The sequence below is a fragment of the Cibotium barometz genome, chromosome 45, assembly GCF_041138505.1.
Source record: "Cibotium barometz isolate CiBa-2024 chromosome 45, ASM4113850v1, whole genome shotgun sequence".
Classification (NCBI taxonomy): domain Eukaryota; kingdom Viridiplantae; phylum Streptophyta; class Polypodiopsida; order Cyatheales; family Cibotiaceae; genus Cibotium; species Cibotium barometz.
In genome coordinates, this window is record NC_141090.1 from 20,996,617 (window position 1) to 21,021,773 (window position 25,157).

The 25,157-nt window shown below is 39.7% G+C and overlaps 1 protein-coding gene across 2 annotated transcripts; it reads left to right on the forward strand.

Annotated features, from left to right (window-relative positions):
* The first annotated feature begins 15,315 nt into the window (after positions 1-15,315).
* On the forward strand, positions 15,316-23,479 carry LOC147612510 (zinc finger CCCH domain-containing protein 18-like). 2 transcript variants are annotated; one of them, XM_086783135.1, is made up of 10 exons: positions 15,316-15,558; positions 18,540-19,525; positions 19,684-19,851; positions 20,733-20,912; positions 21,139-21,197; positions 21,320-21,532; positions 21,619-21,724; positions 21,908-22,010; positions 22,369-22,471; positions 23,125-23,479. In XM_086783135.1, the coding sequence occupies exons 2-9, from the start codon at positions 18,546-18,548 to the stop codon at positions 22,429-22,431; spliced, it is 1,872 nt and encodes a 623-aa protein (XP_086639261.1). In that variant the 5' UTR covers positions 15,316-15,558; positions 18,540-18,545; the 3' UTR covers positions 22,432-22,471; positions 23,125-23,479. The 2 variants fall into 2 exon arrangements, with proteins under 2 accessions (XP_086639261.1, XP_086639262.1); XM_086783136.1 differs by lacking the exon at positions 15,316-15,558 and adding an exon at positions 15,831-16,473.
* The last annotated feature ends 1,678 nt before the right edge of the window (positions 23,480-25,157 follow it).

A 25,157-nucleotide genomic window follows, 5' to 3' on the forward strand; every position in this document is an offset into this window, starting at 1 on the left:
ACACATGGGGGTGTTAAGAAGAAACGGATAAGACTTGCTTGAAGCTACATGAATAGTGTGGGAAGTTTCTGCTTTAATAATCCTCTAGATAGAATTTCCATGATCAACTCTTCTATAAAAAACAATGACATGATTGAAATGCTCAAGCTCTCGCAATGTGCAGGGCTTTGAAGGAAGGTAGTCAAGGAAGCTTGCAATGACTTTCATGACTTGATCAAGCCTGATGAGGTGGTGAAGGCATGTGATAAGGTTTCAATAAGAAAAAAGGGATATAAAGCCATATCAAGCCTAATGAGGTGGTGAAGGCATGTGATAAGGTTTCAATAAGAAAAAAGGGATATAAAGCCATATCAAAGCTACTCATCCAAGGTATGAAGCCTCATGGTCTTCGTGTGTTCGGCTTACCCCGACCACATACCATAGCAATGGTGTGGCACCAACAAAATTTGGCTATTCCGGGGTTCATAGGTGAAAACAAACATTGACGATTTAATGACTCTAGAGAAGCCCAAAAAAAATCAATATTCAAGTATGACATGTATAATAACATATTTACAGATGTTAGAAGGGTCCAATCAGCCATGGTGAAGTTCTATCATCAGTGCACAATAGAGAACTGTGAGGATAACCTTATTTTTGTTATCAAGCTTGATGAGGCACAAATTCTCAAACATTAAAAAATGGAAAGAATCAGTGTAGGGCTGATGAACAAAGCTTTAAATTATGCCCAAGATAAGGACCAGTGATTATATAGCGTACAGTCAGAGATGGAACTATGATACATAGGGGCAGCTACAGTGCCAGGTGAGAGTCATGATACTCTCAAATGGTTGTTTTGGCACACAAAAATTCTAAGCATCATTAATGCTCAAAATGAAGGTGAGACGATTGTGGTAGATGGGGTAGGAAACTTTACAGTTGGCACATGAGTGCCGACTTGAAAGCATTAAAGTGCATGTATGGGGTGTGTGGTGGTCCTAGATGTGCAAACCCATGCCTCTATTGCATGGCAAGCATGAACAGCCCGAATTGGTATAACCCTACAATGGATTGTACAAAGCCTCCATCCAGAGACAAGACAAAGCAAGTAACTGGTGATAAAGACCAGACTAAGGCTAAAGGGAAATCAAAGACCATGAGCAGGGGAAAGTCAACAAAAATAGCCGAATTCAAGGGTGAACCATGTATTGTGCCTGAGGATCCCAATTGGGATCCCATACTTCCTATAAAGCTAGAGAAAGTTCACATTTATACTTTACATGTAGAAATTAGAATACTGGATAAGCTATTAAAGCTTCATCTTGACTATGCTCATTCCATTTTGCTATCACAGCTATCGGATGCATGTTTAGAGCAATGTGAGATTTTACTCTCTAACATGGGTTTTCATGGTGGACATGTGCAACTTAAAAAAGGATGACAAGAAATCAAGTATCACTGGTGATGTTCTAGCAAATGTGTGGGAGGAGCCAAAGCTAGGAAGTTCTTGTCAAACTATGAAAACAAACAAGTTACAAAGTATGGGAAAGTTGGAAATCTCTATGCGAGCACACAATTAACCAAGCTAGTGATCCAAGGATGACAAAGCTTCGTATGAGGGTCTGGATAGATCTTGATAATTTTATAAAACTCTTACGTAAGCAAATTACTGAAGGTGATTACGCAAGTCAGTTTGAAACAGCAATCAAGACGCTTGTGGAAACAATTGTAGCTGCGTGGGGGAATAAGGACATAACTTTCTACCTAGTAAGAGTTTTTGCTTCATAACGGGGGGATGGGTTTTTTTACAAATGATTGCATTTTTATATTTGTGTGAGCTCCCTTTTTTTTTGCTCACTTTGTTTTTGGCAATCATCAGCAGCAAGGTTACATTAGATTTTCGTTAGTGGGGACACTAAGAGATGTTAATAATGGGAGAGAAGAGAGGGAAGGATCCGGAGGAACGTAGACTTAATCATCAGAACGAGATGGTGATCAGTTTCTCATTTGATTCATTGAAGCGACATTCATCATTTGAAGTAATTGGCTTGTGATGATGTCCCTTTGTGTAGCAAGAGTCATGTTAAATGTTGTTTAGTAGGACCTGATCTTGTCTTCTTCTATCCATGTGCTTTTTATGTTTTTATGCATAGTTAAGTACTCTTATGAAGCAAATTTATATGAAGTACAAGAATTGAGTCATATATACTCTATATTGAACTGCTCTGTGTTGAAGTAGCCACTTGTTGTGGTGAGGATTGAAAGAATTATGTCGACTTGCGAGGTTAATATAGATATCTCCACTAAAGATTGAAGATCATTGATTTGTGAAGATGGTGGCGTCATTTGGTGAGGTTTGTAATTTGGAGGAAAATTCCAGGCGATGGATTGTACCATTGACCAGGCTTTTGCCCACCATGGCCCCCCCATCCAGAGATGTACCTGGAAGTTGTCGATGGTGAGGCTTTGGTGCAAATGTTCTCCAGTGCATGAGTATGGATATGTACTCATGGAGTAGCTGCTACATTAATTTAGCCAAAAGAATAGTAAGCAATAAGCTTAACAAATATATAGTGGCTATTGCATGATATAGCTTAATCCGTGATGGGGCTTAAATCGTGATATAGCTTAATCTGTGATGGGGCTTAAATTGTGAAAGTGCAGGTTCTTAAGCCGTGAGATGGAACTCCATGAATTGTAATTTTGTGTGAGATGAAATTCCGTGAATTTGCAAGTTTTGACCTCGAGTTTTTTTATTAAAAAAATGGGCCATCAAGGTCATGATTTACAAGCAACAGCTTCTTGTGCGCTCATTTCTCATTTCCAGAGGGGTGACAAGAGAATTGTTATTTTGTTATTGATGTGCTCCTAAGTCTCCGTATTGATTCTTGAATTTGTTGTTGTTGAAATGATGTCGAGGCAGTAGAGAAGACTGCTGATTGTTTGCTTGAACAAAATAAATAGCTCTGCTTCTCCACCCACATTTTGATACTATTAAGATATCGTCATTGTGGGAGTCTTGGTGGTGGAGATTTCTTTAGGGTTGATGTGGATGGTTTGGAGCCCTCCTTGACTTTGGCTGGTGCTGAGGCTGCAGGTTTGAGACTCATGGGCATTGTTGATCATGATGAGGTTATAGTCTTTTGTGGAGTGATTGTCGATGACGAGACCTTTGAGCATGTGGTTGTCTCCTTTGATGAGGTTTGTCGATGAAGGTACATAGGATCCAGGGCCTTTCCTTTGAGTTCCCTGTTAGAGATAGATGGTTGGGGTCTGAGAACTTCTTCAGGAATAGTTGCTGTTGCGAGGTTTGGCATCGTACTTCATAGGTGAGGATGGGGTTGAAGGAGTAGATGCTTTATCGGAGTCGGTCGTTGATGCAGATGGTAGGTCATTGTGTAGAGTGGCTTTTGTGGAAGAGTCTTGTATCCTTTTGCGTTCAACATCATAGAAATCCATTAAAGTTGGATCCTCTTCCTTGCAGTATGGTATTGTCAATTTCTTGTCGTTGACTATCATGATGACTTTATTGCTAAAAGCATAGTGGTGCTTGGGTAGCAACAGTCCATTTATGCCCTAAGATCAAATCTACTTCTAATACATACTCTACCACAAAAAACTTGCAAGTGAGGGGGTTAGTTTCAATATACATTGTATGTTCAAAGTACCCCAAACATGGCATGTTCAAGTCTTATGTAAAGTTTATTCTTTCAGGATGTGCAGTGAGTGTTGGTTGACCTAACAAATCCCATAGCTCGAGGGTCATGAGATTGTGCTCTTGTGTTGGATAAAGTTGTGCTTGAGCTGTGGTGATTTTATTTGCAATTTCCAATCCCACCAAAATCCTAGGGATCTTTTAAGTAAGATATGTTGGAAGTTTCAGGTCCTGCAAGGTTTTTTCCTCCCGTAATAGCAATTGTACATTGCATGCGGGAGTGTTCAAGGTGACTGTTTGTATGGAATCATCTAGTGAATACAACGATTCACGTATCCAAAGTCCACCAAAGACGACATCATACTCAAGGGAATCTAGGGTAACATGAAATGTAAGTTCCATATCGCCCATCGATTGTTTGAGTAGTATATCTAAAGTAACCTGGAACTTCAATGTTTTGTCCATTGGCTCCTCTTGCAAGACCATTACTTGCAGGGATGAGTTTAGGTTATCCCAATGACACCCAAGTGTCTATTGTCAAAATGATGTTATGACTAGCTCGAGGGTTAATCAATGCACGTTTGCGCTGAACATCATTGCCTGTAGGAAAATCCAACCATACCATGATAGAATCTTCCAAAGGAACCATGGGTGTTTCGGTTATTGTTTCAGCTTCAAATCCTATGTCTGTTTCATATTCCCATTCACTTTCATCCTCTGTTTGGGTCTTAGCTTTTTCAAGAGTACCCAATGTATACATTGGCACAGTTGGCTCTCTGACAATTCTTAATGAGGGCTGTTTGGAAACTTGCAAATCCTCACAGTCCTGTTTTATGGAGTTTGTTATGTGCTTGTATAACTCAGGTTGAGCCATTAAAGGTGCAAGTGCTGATGTGATGCTGGCTTTATCATGAGAGAAAAGCATTCCTCCGAATGAGGTTTTGAGAGACTGTTTTAATCTTGTAAGGGAATTATCGAATTCCTCACGTGCTTTCTTAAGCCTATAGTTTGTACAGTCTGTTTTAAATGACTCTTCTGTAGAGAGTATGTCTTCCTCTTGAAAGGGGAAGCGGTACTCCTCTAGGCTTTGTATCTTGGTTGCTGTTTTAGGTTTGGCATTATGAGGCTCAATCACAATCGGTGACCCTGTAAGATATTCAACCAAGCTAAGCATGCTCTCCTGAGCTTGATTTTTGCGTTCCACAAATGTCATGTGATTATCATTATCCATTTGGGGTGGTTGGGTGGGTTCTAGTTTCTTGATTGGTCTCTGTGGTTCATTGAACGATGAGTAAGAACTTGTTTCATCGTCACTTAGTGATGTACTAGAACTTGTTTCATTCTCTGACTTTCTTTGGTTTGCCAGCTTTTTATTATATTTACCCATGCGACGGGATTGAATTTTCTTTTGGGTTTTTGTATCTTGTGTCGTACATATAGGTGTTGAGGTTTGTGTGGTGGTCTTTGAGGTGGATGCTTCTGCATCATGTATAGCTTTTGGCTCTTTTGTGTTTCTGACCCCTTTTGGGTTTATGTCCTCAACAAACTCCTCTTCCCTATCTTTTAATTTGACCTTGGTTTCGACAGTTTATTGTCCTTTGTTTTTCTTAGGTTTAGAAGGTTTTGTTTTCTCTTTTGGGTTCTGTTTTAAAGCATGTTCTTCTACCCATGTTGAGATATTGTTTTTTACGTTCTTTTTTGACTGTTTGTCGTGCCTTGGCTTGTAAACGTGTAAGCACATTCAATGGCACTGTGGACAATTGCCCGTTTTGTATACTTAAGATGTTAAGAGTTGTATACTTAAGATGTTAAGAGTTGTATTTTGTGAGACAAGTTGCATTGAAGCAACTTGTCTTGGGCAATCTTGGAGAACATGTGATCAATGCCATATCGTTCACACACTGGTTGTAAGGTGTCAGTGACTATAGGCATAGAAGTATTCCAAACTGGGTAGTCTACCCTTGTGAGGTCCACGACAATAGAAACACTGAAGTGTTCGATTAACTGCTTCCTGAGCAGTTAACCGAACACTTCAGAAACACTGAAGTGTTCAATTAATTGCTTCTTAAGCAGTTTCTACCCTTTGGATTATTTATGTTTGGTGCACGGGAGATGGAGGTTTTGAGTTTATTATGGATGAAGCGGGACACTTTTTAGTATCATGGTCAAAGGTTTTACAATATAAGCAGTATAGAAGAACAGGTGCCTTGTATGCAATTGAGGATTGGGATGATCGTAGTGATTGCACTCAACACAAGGCATTTCGCTCCTCACTTTTGGAGGCATTAAGGATGTCTGGGTTTGAAGGTTTTCATCCTCTCTTATAGATGTTTGTTGTAAGGTTTTAAGCAAGGCTGCATAAAATTCGGGGAATGTTAATTCCGAGATCGGTCGTTCTTTTTCCATTGCTTCACTTGGTTTAGATGAGGAACACCTTGTAGCATGCTCATCTTCTAGCACGGAAGGCTTAGCTTCTATTGTGTGCACCTAAGCCGCACCCTTCCAGGGTTATTTAGAGGTGTTGTTGGCTAGATCCAAAGTTTACTGCATAGAGATGGGATCAAGTGATAAAGGTGTTCCTATGATAGAGGAAACACCAGTAGAGATACTTTTTGACTTCCTAAAGCTTGTAGGTGCACAAGATTTGTTTGAGTGTTATAGGGAATGCTTCAATGTAAGATTTGACTTCCTACAGCTTGTTTGAGTGTTATAGGGAATGCTTTAATGTAAGATTTGAAATGAGTTTAGTGATTGATCACTTCAAGGAGTTTTATAAAGAAGAAATTCAAGCTTTCTTTGCATTGACAGATGATAATGCATGTGATGATCAAACCTCATACCTACAATATGAAAGTCATACTGGAGCATTGCAGATTACATAGTAGGAAATGCAGGCTTCTTCAGCATTATGTGGCTTTCCTTTTCTATCTACATGTAAAATCAAGAATTGAGGATGTTGAAAAGAGCAGTCTTGATAGTTTCAGTGTCCAGCCTGTAGCATTTCTAGGGGACATTGAAAATCAAGAAGAAATGCTTGATGTGAACAAGAGACTAATCCCTCAGTTCTTCCAAAACCGAACCCCGAAAAACTTCCCTCGCCCAGAAAGCACGGGCAATTCCTCCAGGATATTTTTTTTCTAACGTAGTCAAGGTCATCGCTAACCAAACTGATCCGACTGAACCCGTAAGTCTCATGGTCAGATCAAGGAAGAAACTTGCACTTGGATCATAGAGACCAATGCTTTTTTCCTCATCGAGAGGCACAGCCGTTGATTCTTTTCCATAGAACAAGACTATCCGGGATTTACTTCATCTATCGTACCATAACATAATTGAGTCTTATTTTAGGGATCCATCAGTCCAGCCTAACCCCATCGAGTCCCGTTGGTTACAACCACTGTAGTGATAGGATCCATTTAGGACTTTGGTTGTGTTTTGTCCCGGGTACCAGGGAAAAGAGTTCCCAGGCCACATCGACCAGGTTCCCTCTATTCGCGTTGTTTTTTCTATCGATGATGGGGCAACCTATGGGACACACAAAAATACTCTTGGGTATAACTGAGGGGGCAGGTGGGACAACCAAGTAGAAATTGGGCGACTTAAGAGGCAGATAGGGAATGTTGGAAACATGGTGCGAAGTGTGAAATCCAAGGCAAACAGATCGATGTTATCGCTTTGTTTTCTACCGTGGGGCAACTGGGGCAAGGGATCCACTTTGTTTTCATATGGTGAGGCAACTAGGGTAAGGGTAAAAGGGTAGCTCTCAGGGGGCTGAGGGGCTGAGGGGAAGCTTAGGGGCAAGGGGCAGCTCAAGGGCAGCTTGGAGGGGTTGGGGGGAACTCGAGCAGCTAAGAGGGTTAGAAGGTAAAATTTATTTATTTTTTAATTAACTAGATATATATAGGGTCATGAGGCCACATGGCAATGACACGGATGCCACGTGGCCATGCCTCGTACTCACACATGCAACTCCCATGTGTGAAACAACACATGGGAATCCACGTGTGGGCTATTCCACGTGCAGTCGCACGTGTGGATACACGTGTGCATGTACTCTCGCACATGTGAATGCACATGGCCACACGCGTCGTCATACGATTCCCGTAATCCCGTAATCCATACTGCCATGTGGCTTAATCGACATGTTCTATAAATAGGCAGGGATTATTTTAAATTTTTTTTACCCGTACGTGAAAAGACGAGGTGCATCGACCGCTCTTTACACTTTTTCTTTTCTTTTTTACCCGTACTTGTTCTTCACTTACACCAACTCCTCATTGACCTTCAAACTACCACCAAGACTCTCTTTGATTGCTCTTCACCTACACCACATGTCTCACTAGAATTATGACGCAATTTCAATATACCTGAGACATCAGAACTCCACCTATACGTCATTCTTCCATCAGGGCAAAAGGTATGCTTTCCTTGCTTTTGTTGCTTTCCTTACTTCGTTTCATCAGTCGGATTATCATCATTATTGTAATGTTTGTTGTGTGCAATATCATTTTATAATATGTCACTCGCAAGCTCTTCTAGTTATGCATGTGTTTTTGTCACATAGCATGGGACTTTCTCACCACGTGCAGCCTTCAACAAGAAAAAGGTTTTTAGATGTGACTGGAGTAACAAAGAATGAGAAAGTTTTTTTTTTATACATTTAATGAATGACTCGAGCCTCAATCTATTGGTTAATAATTATTACATGGTAAAGAAAGAAAAGTTGAGGTTTCTACAATGGCGGGGATAAATTTGAATCACCTTTCTATAATATAATATGATGGATACGACTACAATGAGACAACCTATCAGCAAGTTAGTAGTTTGTTTCGGAATTTCATCTACAACAAAGATTCTAGATCAAGTTAATATTTTGGGTTTTCAATAAGCTACAAAAGCATCTGTCCCATTTCCATTGGTCTTTGAGGTGATGGGAGTATCATGAGATGAATACTAATTGTGCGGGAAGTTTGCTGAGGTCAAAAGAAGTATTAGCAATACCAAAAGCTTGTAGCACATCAATGAATAAGCTGTAAGGTGACGGAAGAGTGGCACGATAGCACGGAACCATACGTGTTTGATTGCCAAATACGCTTTGTTCTTTTATGTTGAAGATCAAAGTTCTCTTCATAATATGGAGGTGCGGGAGTGCAGTCTTTAATCGCGTGTGTAGAAGCTGCTGGGGCTAGTGGTGGTTTTAGCAATACCAAAAGCTTGTAGCACATCAATGAATAAGCTGTAAGGTGACGGAAGAGTGGTGCGATAGCATGGAACCATACGTGTTTGATTGCCAAATACGCTTTGTTCTTCTATGTTTAATATCAAAGTTCTCTTCATAATACGGAGGTGCGGGAATCGTGTGTGTACTGGCTAGTGGTGGTTAGCAATACCAAAATCTTGTAGCACATCAATGAATAAGCTGTAAGGTGATTGCCAAATACGCTTTGTTCTTCTATGTTGAAGATCAAAGTTCTCTACATAATACGGAGGTGCGGGAGTGGAGTCCCCAATCGAGTGTGTGGTTATGGTGTAGGAGTGAGTAGGACACAAGCGTGGTGGCCATTTTATCTTTTCAATCCACGAGCACTAGCAAATAGGCGATAGAACAGCGACCACCACCGCCAACATAGCAACAAGCAGTGCACGACCGACAAGAAGCACCGTCATCGGGGAACCGCCGAATGGCAACACGGGATCGACATCACATGGCTAGCACATCACCTCAGGTCCAACAACGGTAACCAAAAGCTTGTAGCACATCAATGAATAAGGTGTAAGGTGATTGCCAAATACGCTTTGTTCTTCTATGTTGAAGATCAAGGTTCTCTTCATAATATGGAGGTGCGGGAGTGCAGTCCTCAATCGAGTGTGTAGAAGCTACTGGCCTAACATCAATGAATAAGGTGTAAGGTGATTGCCAAATACGCTTTGTTCTTCTATGTTGAAGATCAAGGTTCTCTTCATAATATGGAGGTGCGGGAGTGCAGTCCTCAATCGAGTGTGTAGAAGCTAGTGGTGGTTATGGTGTAGGAGTGAGTAGGACACGAGCGTGGTGGCCATTTTATCTTTTCAATCCACGAGCACTAGCGAATAGGCGGCAGTAGAACAGTGACCACCACCGCCAACAGCAAGCAGTGCATGGCTGGCAAGAAGCACCGTCTCACTGGGAACCGCCGGATGGCAACACGGGATCGACATCACATGGCTGGCACATCACCTCAGGTCCAACAACGGTAACCACATAGCGTTGGGTAATGAGCTCGGTGTCTTTTGAAGAGACGAAAGCAAAAGAGCACAAAGTTTCCCTCTTATACCCTTTGCACGAGGATTCGAAGATGCTATCTGGGATTAAGCGAACGCTACGTGGCAGCACTAGGCGATGCATAAGAAGAAGAAGAGGAGAGAGGAAAAAGAGAATGAGAAGAAGAGAGAGGACAAGGAAAAAGAAGAAGAAGAAAAGAGGAGAGAGAAGGAAAAAGAAGAGAGAGGACAATGAAAAAGAAGAAGAATGAAAAGAGGAGAGAGAAGGAAAAGAAAAAGAAGAAGAAAAAAAGAAAGAAACAAAGAAAGAAAGAAGGAAAGAAAAAAAAGAAGTGATTATTGTTATATGGTTTTGACCAATCATTCGATTCCATGGTTTTAGATATTTTCCCAGCTCCACACAAGGACTCATGATTAGGGTAGATTTTCAAATTATGCACCTAGCGCAATACCATCGTTATTCTAAGATGTGTGATTATTACTTATGTAGTTTATGTCATTAATTATGAAGACCATAGCCATGAGTTTGTGCACGAGGGTAAGCATGTTGTTATGTGTGGTGTAAGCATGATGTGCAGGTTATTACAATGATTTCTATCATGGAAGTTACGTTGAGTTTTCGATAATTATTATCTTGACTTACACACAATAAGTCCTCATCCTTATCAAATAATTAGATTTTTAGTTATTAACAAATTGTTTTAAATTCTCTATTTCTCTTAACCTTTTCATTTTGTAGCCAACAATACATCAAGGTAAGACTCTCTTATTTTTGGATTTTATTTTACATCATCAAGTTTTCATTAATATTTATTATTTAAGTTTATTTCACTTCGACTCAATATGATCGATGATGAAGAAGAACAAGACTACCACGATGACTAACTCTTAGGGTAATATATTCATTTTATTATCTCTACGATAAGTTTTATTTAAGACTTTTTATAAATTTCAAGGAGAGTTCTTATGCATCAAAAGTAGAACTTCTTGGAGGAACTGGGCCTTCCATCTTGAACTATAATTTATAAAATTTTCACTATGTATTAGTCTTGTGGTATGGGACACATGATTAATCATGTGTGAAGTATTCTGATGCATACTTATCTCTAGATTTGAGTGGGATAATTTCTAGTGGTATGGGACACTAGAATTTATTACACATAGAAATCCTTGATGCAATGTCTCTTTTACATTTCTATGATGAATACTTAGTGATATTTATCTGTGACAGCTTATCACAAATTTAGCGTTGGTTGTGAGTGAATCCAACCAACTGTAACATGTGGCGCATGTAAAGAATGTGTGAGTTTGAATTCGATCAACTCTTATGAATTAATTCTTGATGAGGTTGACCCTAGTTGGGTGAGTTAATCCAACCAGTTGTGACATGTGTGAGACGTGTGGTGTACTCTATAAATACGTGCGATGCGTATGAAGACATTGTTAGTGAATCCAATGTAGGAGTTTGATTATGAGTGAATCCGATCAACTCTTTGACATGTGTGATCCTTGTAAAGATTATAGGAGTTTGATTTTGAGTGAATCCGATCAACTCTTTGACATGTGTGATCCTTGTAAAGATTATAGGAGTTTGATTTTGAGTGAATCTGATCAACTCTAAGACACGCATGATGCATGTAAAGATCATAGGAGTTTGATTTTGAGTGAATCTGATCAACTCTAAGACATGTGTGATGCATGTAAAGGTTATGTGAGTTTGATTGTGAGTGAATCTGATCAACTCTAAGACACGTGCGATGCGTGTGAGACATTGGGAGTGAATCCAATTAATTATTGTGAGTGAATCTAATCAACTCTAAGACACGTGCGATGCGTGTGAGGACATTGGGAGTGAATCCAATTAATTATTGTGAGTGAATCCAATATGGGAGTGAATCTAATTAATTATGTAAAGACATTGCGAGTGAATCCAATGTGGGCTTTTAATCTCCCATGTGTGTTGTTAGTTACAACCAAGGACGGTTGTCCCCTAAACCGGGAGGAGTGAGATTTTTGAAATATTTTATTATCTAATTTTTGTAAAAAAAAGAAAGCTTGTAGAGCAAGGTTGGTCTAAAATAGCCATGTAACCTATTTTTTAAGTAATAAAATCTATAATTACTCAAGCAGGGATGCTTTTGGCACATGCTTGGGGGGGCAGTTGGGACCCAATCTGGTGTTCTCTCGCATCTGTATTTTTTAGTTGGCATGCTTCCTGAGGTCCCAAGTACTTTCTTGTTTCGATGAAGGTTACAAAGTTATTCCAAAATGAAGGATTTTCAAACTTTTAGGTATCCCAATGGGTTTCAGCATAAGTCAAAAAAAAAGAAGAAGAGAGGAAATGTGTGCTAACCAAAGTAAAACAGAAGTTTGACAAATGGAAGGGGCTTAACAAAGTATGGCTGGCAAACTGGTTGTTCTAAAACACATCCTACTCTCATCGACCATTTACTATCTCTCTTGCTAGCAACCCTCAAATGCTGAACTTAAAGTCTTGGAAGCCTTGTGTAGAAATTTCTTATGGGGAGGGGATGCCCAGGTGTTCAGAATCCCCAAAGCAGCATGGAGAGTCTGGTTCATGCTAAAAAAGGAGGTGGGATGGGCATTCTTAACTTTGGAGAGCTAGCTAACAGAATGGTGAGGCCAAATGGATTATCAAAAGTTTCCTCAAAAGGGACGAGGATTGGGCCTAGCTCCTTCATAGGAATACTCTTCTCAATTGTTGTTGATTACCCTAGATGGAACAAACTGTCGGCCATGACCCTATTCTTCATTAGATTGCAAATCAAACCTAAGGGGAGCCCTCTCATTAAATGCAGCTGGAAAGCTATAATGAAAGCCTTCTTGGAATTCACCAACATAAGGTTCAAGATGGACCTATTCCACTTGGACTCAATATAGATATATATGGATCTTGTAGAATAATATTCCTCTGGAAATGTTTCCCTTTGCCCACGAACTTTGAAAAAAGTCGAGGGGACCTATGGAGCTTCCAGGATAAAAGCTAGCTAACCAAAGAGTCCTTGAAGGAAATGTATAGCCTGAATGATGTGGATCTGAACCTAGTGCAAACCAAAATTGCTTTGTAGGATAGCAATTTTATAGCCTTCATTCAATACAAAGGAACCTTCAAGATAAGGTCAATAGTGTGGGGGGGAAGGATTCATTACTACATGTCCCTCACTTCAAAAAGCTTGATCCCCCACTCCACATAAAATTGAGCACCAGGTGGCACTTAAGTTGGGACAGAAGATAGTGGGAATTCAGATTCTAGAAAATATGGAGTAGGGTCATCTCTCCTAAGATGTCATGTTTATTGTGGTTGATTCTTCACCAAGCACTATGGATGGACTAATGAGAAAGCTCATAGGATAGGAATTGGGGATGGGATATGCCCCAGGTGTAGAAGAGCGCCTGAAACCATCCCACACCTATTTACTCCTGCCCTTGCAACTCGGAGGCTTTCAAACTTCTGGCCACTCCTAGTTCCCCCTTCCCACCCTCAAGAACTTAATTGGAAAGAGCTGTTGTTAGGTGTAACCACTGGTATGTCTTCTGAATTATGGAATATTGTTAGGGCTATATATGGACAGTTTGGGTCAATAGGAACTTGTGGATCTTTTAAAGTATACAAGGTGATGTGATTTTTGGCCTGAAACAATGTGTGATTGTGTAGATGAGGAGTTCTTTGAAGGAGTCTAAGATCAAACCGATGAAGGAGATTGCCGAACTTGAAGTTGGATTTGGACTTGATCAACACGACCAATGATGCAGGTGAAGCAGTAAAAGAGATAGAGCTTAAAAAAAAGAGGCCATGGCCTTGAGCACAAGGGACAATAATCTGATTCAATACATCCTGGAACTTGTTGAATTGCAAGCATCACTGTAAATGCCACTCGGGCACGCTTATGCATAAGTTAAGCTTCTTTGTAAAACGCTCGTTTTGTAAACCTCCGCTCTTCCTTTAATATACTTCTGGTTTGTTTCAAAAAAAATTGCTAGTAAAATAAGAGGCATGATTACGTGAAAAGTCAAGCTTGGTTGGAACTTGGAAGTTGGAAGTTGGGAGTAGGCCCAGTAGGGACTCTTAAGTTTATGCAAGGACTCTAGAGTCTAAACCTTGAAGAGACCTTACAAAGCTTTCTAGCTAGTACCACCGTAATTTAATGTGGCATAAAGACAAATTTAAGGAACGCCGGCAAAAACCTTGGCAACTTTACCTCAGCACGTTTTGACGTCACTCTTGGTATTTTATTTAAATAAATGTGGAAATGGGACGGAGGTGGGTTAAAGAAAAAATACATTTCGGGGGGGATTTTGGAACCTGAGAAATTTTAAATATTTATTTTATGTACTTTAGGAAAGCAATTGGGTACCAATTAAGTAGTCCTTTGACGAAGCTCACGTACTCACCACCACACATTCCCTCTCTCGGAGTCTCTCTCTCTGTCTCATCACATCACAAGAGGCGGCGGCCCCACACCCCTCAAAGTCTTGTGAACGCCCACCATTAAAAAAATTACTCTATTTAATTGGGGCTCATGAATTATGCATTTCTGTATAAATTTAACCATGCTTAGCTTTTTTTTAAACAAATTTGCGACTCGTAACTACGAAATTTCCGATGAAATAAATAAACCATGATAGCTTACTTCGAAGCTTTAATTAATTAGAACTCAATAGGACTTTGAAGCTTTAATCGGAATCATCAATAAATTATACCGTGATTCATGTAATTTGGGACACACAAATCAGGAACAATTTGGATAACTCATTTAAAGCGGTGGGAAAACTTTTGAGGGAAAAGCCAGCTGTGACTTTTGTAGACTTTCATCCGCATTTAAAAAAAGTTACGAAATTCTGCATAAATTATTTAATACTGAAAAGTGAAATATTTTGAATCTTACCCAAATATGTACTATGTTGTAAAAAATCTCCTAAATCTATAATGCTCAAATATGTACCATGTTGTCGAATTATTGTTTAAAAAAATGAATATTAGAAAATGTTCTGAACAGTGAAACTAGTTTTACATTTTCTGATTTATTATTATTATTATTCGCATTTTGATGGCGCGGGCCCCGAGTATGCCACGTCATGGACCTCATTAAGAGCTGGGTCCCACGAGGACTCTGGGGAAGCGAGCGCCTGCAAAATTCGACTGGGCACGTCAGCCCACTGCCACAGTGCTCATCAGCTCTTTTGTCTGTTGTGGCTGCAACTTGGCTTGGTTGCAGGTACACGTGGCCTGCCCAGTAAGCAAACACAACCCGTGGCCCCAAGTCGGTGTTAGCCCATCTAGTGCATTAAAAAAATATAAATCCAACCTTTTATTTTATTCTCCTTGATTACGCGTTTATTTAGATTAGATTATCTATCTTATTATCACTCTTCCCTCCATCTTCCTTATCTAATAATCCTTGTTCATTCCTTTTAGCCTTCTTATAGCCACCGCATCTGCTTTCGCGTAGTTTTTCAACCCTAATCTCTTTGATTAACAGCGTTAGTTTAGTGTTATCCCAGTCTTATATCCGTTATCTACTTGATTATCTTAATACACAGTCATACGAGCCCACTACCAGCGTACATACTCAGTTTGTACTTGAATATCAGTGCTGGTGGTGGTCAAGTAATTCGAAACCGAAGAGATTTCCGACATCTAGGTTATTTTCTCAACTCTTTTCTATTCTAAACAAGTTTAATGCAAGTGGCTTTGATCATTACCTTAATTAGAGCTACTACTTTACTACTGTGTTGCTGTTCTCATAAGAACGAATTCTTCTTATCTGTTTGTTCTCTGAGAGAGCAAGACTTATGAAATCGATTAACAAGATCAGACTAATAAAGGTCTGACGCGAGTTTATGTGAATATGAGTAAAGAGTAAACTGCACTAGCTCTAAGCTTGTTTTTAGGTTGCTGTCAGATTCGATTGGAACGGCGCTCAGTTAGATTAAATACTATGAGATTTGCAGCGTTATCTTCCTTGCTGATCTACTCTTCATCTTTATGGTCTGTTAATTGTGAAGCAACTGGATTATTTATCTTAGGATTGAAATAAAAATTTAATCTCTTGAACAGTATTTAGGGATCGCAACGTTCATGCTCAAACATGTACTTTTTAGGTTAATTTTATGACAAATTTAATTAGCATGCAAGAAGCCTTAATATAATCATAGTAAAATTGATATCAAGGATTCAGGGTTGTGGACCTTACAGTACATCTTGACACGTCCTATGAATATCACATGAGGAACCTAGAATGTTAACCAAAGTAAACATGGTAGTTTATGTAAATCAAAGAACAAACCCATCTGGAAATTTGAATGGTGAGTTGACAGTAACCAAGCTCATGCATAGAATTGTGGCAATTAAAGAAAGACATGCGAGATTGAGCTTGCTGCATTAAAACAAATGGGAGATGTACTATGGCATATGTATGTTGATGATGAAGATGCCGATGGCATGCATGACTATGAAGGGTGTGTTAAAGCTCACATATGATTATGATGCGGCGGTCGCGACGACAGTGGCACCATCAGCAACCTACCACGATGAAGGCACAGTGCATGTCTGAAAGGTTGAAGGTTCAAGATTTAAAATTCATAATCAAACAATTGAGAGAGAGAGAGAGAGAGAGAGATTTGGTCATTTATCTTGAAACTCATCATGTAACAAGTTAGGTTTATGAACTGCACTAGGGTTCGATTAGGTCCCCTTCATTAGGCATTAAAGCATTCTAGATTCATGATTTTTTAAATTCTTGTACTATGTAATCGGTGAGGATGCTACTGTTGTAATTTATAGGTGGTAGATCTAGATTGCTTGAAGAGACCACAATGATGAGCCTTTTAATGTTGGATCCAGTTAAAAGAGGTCCTGCATATGTGATCCATGTAACTAGCCAAGTGCAGGGGATGGGATTTGAACCCGGTATCTCTTGATTTGGAACTAAATGTAAAAACTCAAGTCTCTTCATTTGGATTCAAATGTGGGAAATACAAAGCCAACAAGCTACAAAAGGTTTTATATACATCATAGGACAAATAACCTAATGACCTTGTGATGACCTCGTGTAGCAATATTTGATTGAGAGAGAGAGAGAGAGAGAGAGAGAGAGAGAGAGAATTCTTTACATGCCACAGCTATGCCAGTGGATCTCACAGGATCTGTATGGTGGCATTGAAGTTTTGAATCGGCTATCTCTTCTAGGGTAGGAGCTTGATGTGTAACCCACTACACACTAGCCAGAGAGCCAGAAAGAATGGAAGATGGCTCAAAGATCCAAAGGGTATATAATGGGGTCCTCCAATGATAGCATTCTCCTCCAGAGTAAAGCATGAGGTGGTGGTGATATCCTCCCAAATAAATAAATAAATAATGATGGGAGCTCTTTATGTTGTGGAAGGATATTCTGGAGTGGGGGGACCGAGATCCTTGGGGTTGGGGGTGAAGGGCTCTTGGAGTGCAATCTCTCTCTCTCTCTCTCTCTCTCTCTCTCTCTCTCTCTCTCTCACTTGGGACACCTGACATTGAGAGAGAGAGAGAGAGAGGGAGGGAGAGAGAGAGAGTATGAGGCTTGAGCTCGTCTGCTTGCTTTCGTTGGTTTTAAAGAATGAGGTAATTAAGAGTCTTTTGTGCCTGGTGTGCATTGAATGTATCATATAGCCCGTCACTATGTGAAAACAACTGGTGAGGTATACTACTGATGAAGATACTGCCCAGTTGTTATCTAAAATGGGAAGATAATTGTGTCATGTATTAAGTTTAGAATTCCCAGAATTTAATTTAAGGAGTTCAAAAGAGCTCTAAGTGATGACCTTACATTTCTGCTGTGTGCATGGGTGTGTGTGTGTGTGTCTGCAATGTTCATCTTCTAGTTTAATCCAGTATTGGAGACTGGGTCCTTTCTGTATTCGTGTTTGTTTTCCAGTATTGAGCTTCCTTTGTTGATAATGTTCGTGATTCCCTTTAATATTAACCCTTACACGCAATAGTTTAGGTAGCATATCGGCTAAGTAGGCTTACAATGACAGGTACGGTCAAGATTGTTGACACCTTCATTGGAGTGTAATGAAAAACAGTCATACGGTCTCAAGTAGAGATTATATTGTCCCTGAGACTCGAACAGAGAAGTGCTTTTGTCATTAGCTTCGACGTCTCCATTAACGGAGCCGGTTTCACTACTTCCTTAAGGCATTGCCCTGGAGATTATATGTTTCATGCATCAGCAGTGAAAACCTTTGAAAGCCTTCTACCACTAGTTTTTCTGTCAACTCTGAAAGTAAACTCATTATACCACTTGGCTCTTGCTTTAAAGGTTAGCTTGAATTTGCCTTTGAATGTGACGTTGTGTCTTGATCACCAGCACGGGGGTTGCTCTGTTGGGGGACTACTTGCTCTCATTCTACATATGTAGAGAGTTTTGTGGATTTTAACCTTTACATCCTTGTCTATGTACAAACTTAGCTAGTTTTTTACACTGACTTCTCATGTATGGACTCTTTCTTGTCTATGTCTGGATGTCAACTGCTGATTATTATGACATTTTATTTAAGGATATTGGATTTTGTCACATTATCATGTGTTTCAATCACTGATTTAGGCCTCTGAATGCCTTGTTAACTGTTCTTTGCAATGTCTCAGGTTTCCATGGATGTTGAGGAAGCGAGAAGAATATTGTTTACCAGGGTACAGGGTTTTGATACTGAGAATGCCTTTAAAATCATGGGTTATCTTCTACTGCAAGACTGGGGAGAGCAAGACTTGCTTCGTGTAGCGTTAGGGTCTGAGGCAGTGCTACATTCTCTCGTAGTTAAGGCAAAGAGGGAGCTTGGGTTAGCTACTAGATATCTGGCATTGCAGCTAGGGCAAGCATTTTCACAGCCCCAGTCAGATGTTGACGACTGTTTGCCATCCCAGACACTGGCCATACAGCCATCCATCCCGGCGTCTCCTTTTGGAAATAATTCGCCATCCAGTGAGAGCTTTTTCATGGCACCGAGCTCGAAGTTTGGTATCAGCAGACCTAGTTCTTACCCAGAAGTGAGTGAGCAGTGGTCTGCGCTACCGCCTGCTTCACCTTACATGTATGATAAAACACCCATCTCCTCTCTTGGGTTTCAAGAGGAACTTAATGCTAGACAGCATGCTTTTTTCTCTTTCAAAGATCAGGACAATCACGTACACATGCAACCCAAATGGGTTTCACCGTCACCTCCACTTGTAGATGGAAGCTCGCATCTCAACTCCATCTTTAGCCCAAAACCGTGCCTTTTCTTCTCTCGCGGGTACTGCAGGCATGGGAGTAACTGTCGGTTTGTGCATGCAAGTGAAACTGAGAAGACCATCCCAGTGCTTTCTTCTACAGAAGATGTGGAGTCGACAGGATCCGATGATGGTTTTTTGGCACCTGCATCCTTGGATCGCCTTGAACAGGAGCTGCGAGAGCTTCTACGAGGGAGGCAAGCACCCGTGTCGATCGCATCTCTTCCACAGATTTATTATGAAAGATTTGGGAAATCTTTACAAGCAGAAGGGTACTTGACAGAGAGCCAACGCCACGGCAAGGCTGGCTTTAGTCTTACTAAACTCCTCATGAGACTTAAAGGCACTGTCACACTGATTGAAAGGTACATTTCAGCCTTCTAATTTATGTATCTTTTTATCATCCTCAGTGTTTATATAAGTACATTCTGATTATTGTTAATCTCACGTCAAGGATTCTGCAATCTAGTTGTGGGCTTTTATTTCTCAATGACGAGGTCTAGTTTTTGTTGTTTTGGGACAGGCCTCATGGCCAGCATGCTGTCATGCTCATCGAGGATGCTCTTCAATTGACGGATATAAGAGGTTGTCGGGATGACTACAGTGCCATGAATGCAAGCTCTAGACAAATTTACTTGACTTTTCCGGCTGAAAGTACTTTTACAGAAGAAGATGTTACTATACATTTTAGGTAATGTTTTGAATGCTGTTTTCTACGTGCTTGGGGAGATGATGATAATTTGGGGCTGTCAGTAATGAGCCTAGGATAGTTATTTGAATAGGTGCGCCATCAGATTACGGATGAAGGCTGTCTCCGCATGGACAGCATGGCTCTTGTAATTAATTATAAATAATCCTCAATACCCTTATGTAAGATGATCATGGAAACTGGTTTATACTTGCACACACGTTACATGTATGGGCATTAATACATCTTTATTAGATGTATGGAAATGATACGGACTGTCACGTCTATGCATTCACATCTGTGTGTCAGTTTTTTTTCCAGTCGACCTCGATTGACAAGTATCAGTATTTCCATCAGTCGTTTTGCGCCAATCTCTACATGATTGCTATCAGCTAGAGTAGTTAAATCAGTCTCATCAGGATTTGTTTTTCCACTGTTTTAACCTTTCTCTATCTGTGAGACCTCTATTACTTTGAGGGGGTCTCTCTCTCTACATTTGACCTGATAGAAACAATGGTTTTTTACTCAAGGAGTGTATGTGTAATATTAATGTCTGCAATAGACCACAATGACCCAATACATAGATTGACAAACCGTGTCAATCTTAAGCTGAATCCATGGTCCAAAAAAGGGGAAAAACATACATGAACATCCTACTAATCAGCTACTTTTACATGAACATCCAACTAATCAGCTACTTTGACCTTGGCTGATTCTGTTTTATTTTGCTGGAGTTGCATTTTCGTCTTTCTGTTTAAGATGATTCGATCATTTTGTAATGATTATGGCATGATTACCTTGTCTTGAACTACTCTTGCATGTTGGAGAGAGAGAGAGAGAGAGAGAGCTCTTGTCTTATTCTTCTTTGGTTGCTTCAATTTCAGAGCATATGGACCTGTTCAAGATGTTAGGATACCTTATCAGCAGAAGCGAATGTTTGGATTTGTGACATTTGTATACGCAGACACAGTTAGAACAATATTGACAGAAGGGAATCCACATTACATATGTGGTGCTAGGGTTCTCGTGAAACCCTACAAGGAGAAAGGGAAAGTGGGTGACAGGTACTTTTGAGACCTTTGAAGTCCTGTTTAATGAATTCTTATGGGATCACAAGATTATTTATCATGCTACACTGCTTCTTGTTGCGAGGCCTTTTTATGAAGGGTATTGTTTTTAAATTTTAGCTCTTTGAGATGAATGAGCTACATTGGAGTGATGATTAATCTTCGTCATAAAACAGAGACTAGTGTGTTGCTTTGGATCAAGAAATCTTTTTAAATGTTGCAGGAAGTTACAAGACAGAGATGTGTTCAAGCATGTTCCAATCATCAGCCATCTACCTGCAGGTGTCTTCATGTTACCATATCTATTATTTGCTGCCTTCATTCATTACCCCCTCTGATTTCTTGCTGTTGCGTAATGTATGTATTTAATGGCTATCCTATTTTATGTAACGATGTTTGCTCAGTCTCAAGGCATCTTAAGGAAGATCAGCTCACCAATAACCTTGCGGAAGATGTTAGAGTTTTTGCATTGGAGCAAAAGTTTTCAGAGCTTCAGCTGAGTGGATGTGTCCAAACACAATCTCCTAAAGTAGCATCCCCTGATGTCACTCAACAGCAAGATGAACCGTTGGTGTTAGATTTCGATCCAACGGGCGATGGTTCTCCTGGTGCAGATGGTATGGTCTGGTGTCATCTCATTGAATTCTATTAATTAGGTTGTAGATGAAGGTCAGAAGAATGAACATTGACTTTTTTTTGTCAGATGGTTATCATCTGCAGTCTAGTAATTTCAAATATGTACTTGACTTGCTTGATGGGGAGAACAAAGATGTTGAAGCCACGGATTCCATGATAGTAATGGTCTCGAGGTGAGCAAATATGTAACTTAGTCTTGTTTGCTGTGTGTGATCAATGTGGATTAATGCGTTGTTATGGAGGCATTAATCTTGTTTGCTGTGTGTGATCAATGTGGATTAATGCCTTGTTATGGAGGCTTTATCCTGATGGCTCACCATTACATAAATGTGGATTATTTGGGTTTCATACATTAGGTTGGAATCAAAGCCTTTGGATATAAAATTTGGAAATCCAGACATAACAGACACAATAGCAAATTCAGTGCAAAAGATGAAGAGTCATCACTTGAACAGTCAGGTATCAATCAGCAGGTTTTGTGTATGCCACAAGTCATCAATTTTCATCAAGCTTTGTTCTGTATAATTTATATGGAAATGGAAACTAGCATGCATGTTCATCAATAATCATCAGTCTTTTCTGTGTCATTGGGCTCCTAAATTTTGTAGTTATGCAGTCGGTTTTTGAAAGTCTTGCAGCTATTGTGATTTTGAATTCTGTATTTAAGTTGTGGTCAAGTTCTTGTCTGTATAATTCGAAGTGGCAGCAGTTAATTATTGAATCTCAATTTGTTCTAGCTAAGCTTAGGTTTCAATGTAGTATTGACGTAATTATTTCTTTGCAACTAATATGTGCTGTTGTATCGGTTCGATTACAGAGCACACGTGTGAGCCAGTACGGCTGGGGAGCACCAACGCTTTTTGCACGCAGTGTTTTCTGACTTCGTATTTTCTGCAACACACGATACACAATTATCTCCGGTATGGAAATAAAGATAAGTTACGAAAATATAAGTATTTTTAAAACAGCGATATTTCTGCACACAAGCGGAGTGTTACGATTGCTCTATTATTTCATGTATGTTATAAACTTACAACTAGTATTTTATCTGCGAAGCAATCGTGTGTGCTCATGGAACTTGATTAAACCATTGTACCACCCATAATTCATCTAATTATTAAATTTATACCTCCTCCATGCAATTTATTGACTGCATATTTGCGCTACGTAACTTAGTACTATAATTATTCGGTGTGTAGCTGCAATAATTCCTTTTCAGGCTTAATTTTCGATAAGCTTTAGCGAACCAGTAATTCAACATCACATTACAGACAATAATAATGAGCCTGCCTTGTTTTTATTGATGGAAGTATGATCATTGCATGTAGTTACCCTGTTTATTTTTTAGCTGTATTAATGATAAACATGCATGCTATTAAATCTTTTTTGGGGGGTTAGCTTGTGTATTATTACTGTCTGCGTTGGATTATAATAACTCCTTATTTGTCGATATTTCGCATGTAGTTAAGGCAGGTTAATTTAACTGTGGTATAATTTAGAAAAACTGAAACTGATCCGAGTCTTAAATGAAAATATCATCACAACTAAACGTTTTAATGTTCTATTAATGCAGGCCTTTATCCGGATTTTGTTTCCAACAAAGCACCTCAAGTTGACGGACGTAAAATATGTAAACATTTTAGTAACTATTTTGGCGCATATTTCCACCCAGTTCAATGCGGGGAAGATCCCCAAAAAAAACCCTCATTAAAACAAGTGCAGCAGCTTCCATCGGCAACATACCATGTAATTTTTCTCTTTTTTACAGGCTTGTAGTAAGATTAAGGAAAGCTTACGTGTAGAGTTCTAATACAAGCTTTAAATGTACTTAGGATGTAGATGGTAGGATATGTAGAAGAATTTAAACGAAAGACTATGTATATAATTATGGATGGAATTACTGATCTTATTTAATACGAGTTTTCGATGCCCCAAGTGTTATTTCTCTAAAGAGCCGGTTTTCATTATTTGTGGGAGTTGATTTTCGTTTTTTGTTTTATAAGGAATAACTAGTTACTGGTTAATCAACATATATATTTTAGCCGAGAATTTTCTCGTGGTAGTTCCATCAAATAGCCGTGCCATCTGTTTTTCTGGATTTTATCAAATGTATTGTCTGACATTAAACTATATCTTCGCAATTTGCACTAATAATAATAATAATAATAAACTGGGCAATTCCCATAACAAATATCTAAAATTATAATTCCAATGTTCTAATGTTTATTTGTCTAACTACTTAAAAAAATAATCTCTTGATTGGCTAAGGCTATCAACAATTTGCCTCCATAGGTAATTTTTTTTTCTAGATGTGGCAAAAAAATCTTACTGAGGCAAATTCACAATGCCTCGTGCATTTTTTATTTTTTTTCTAGACGTGGCAAAAAAATCTTATGGAGTCAGATTCGCAATGCCTCGTGCAGATTAAAAGATGTGGAAAAAAGGCACTAAACAAAATGCACTCCGATCCTTCTTAGGGCTTACTTTTCTTGAAAATAAGAGGAGACAGATTGTTCGTGTAAACAAACCCCATGGGGAACGGTAGCCTGATCTGAGGGTACCAGCTCAGGTGTTGGAAATCATGCATGTTATAGTAGTCGTTGATGAGCGAGTTGCACTCGTCCTACCACGGTGGCCTCGATGTTGTTATGGGTAGAGAAGGTGCATTATCTTGTCGTAGCGGCTCTACTACCGTCGAACCACCCGGTGGAGAGTGCCACCATGCACTCTCTGAGGCATCGTGATAGCGGTCGTGTGCACCACACCGTCTCGCTTAAGTCATGGAAAGAAAGGTTGGCGAGCACTCGATGTCATAGAGTCCTGGTTTCAAGAGTGGCTGGCCTTTCCCCCCATCTTCTGTAGCCCGCCATTGATGCCGCGGCGGCCCCTTCTCTACATAGCCTCGCCACCCAACATGTTGCCTCTTTTGCGCTTCCCCTTTGCTTACCGCGTTCTCTCTGAGCTTGCGTTGACATTGTTCTACTACGTCATCTGCTAACTCCGCCACCACGACATTCAGGGTCGCCTCCTCGTGCTGCGCTTGGCTCCAACACAACCACCGCCACTAATGAGAGTCCACTGCTCTCTCTAGTCCGGGCGTTGTAGCCCACCCTCCTTGCCCAGTGCGGCGTTTTAACATGCCTTCACTACGGTCGCTTCCTTAGCCTAAGCTCCGCAAGAAGTAACTATTGACTCAAGGAGAGAGAGAGAGAAACGAAGGCAACGGTTACAACATTTCAATTAAAAATTACGATTAACAAAAACCTTAATATCAAATTTAACCGGAAAAATCTATCAAATGACTATCCATTCAACACAAACGTTGAGCTCCATTAATTAATTTATTGATTTTTTTTAAACTCAAATTTTGTCATCTTGCTAGTTAATGTAGTATAACAAACTTGTACATTCTTCGTCACCAATGTAATTCCTTTGCTGGAGTGGTGGCAAAGGTAGTAACCTACTTGCCTTAAGCACGCAATGGTCAATTGAAACCATTGCGATTAGTAATTTCGGATAAGAGAATCATCAATAAATTTAGGAGTACACCATCATTTAATATAAAATTTGCTCAAGGGTTTCCATGACTTCACGTGACATTCAAAT

What these genes read in the sequence shown, in the direction of transcription:
- LOC147612510 (XM_086783135.1), top strand. Translation starts at nt 18,546, where the DNA reads ATGGATGTTGAGGAAGCGAGAAGAATATTGTTTACCAGGGTACAGGGT. An exon ending in ACTGTCACACTGATTGAAAG is followed by an intron (nt 19,526 to 19,683) that starts GTACATTTCAGC and finishes GTTTTGGGACAG; the next exon opens with GCCTCATGGCCAGCATGCTG. An exon ending in AAAGGGAAAGTGGGTGACAG is followed by an intron (nt 20,913 to 21,138) that starts GTACTTTTGAGA and finishes TAAATGTTGCAG; the next exon opens with GAAGTTACAAGACAGAGATG.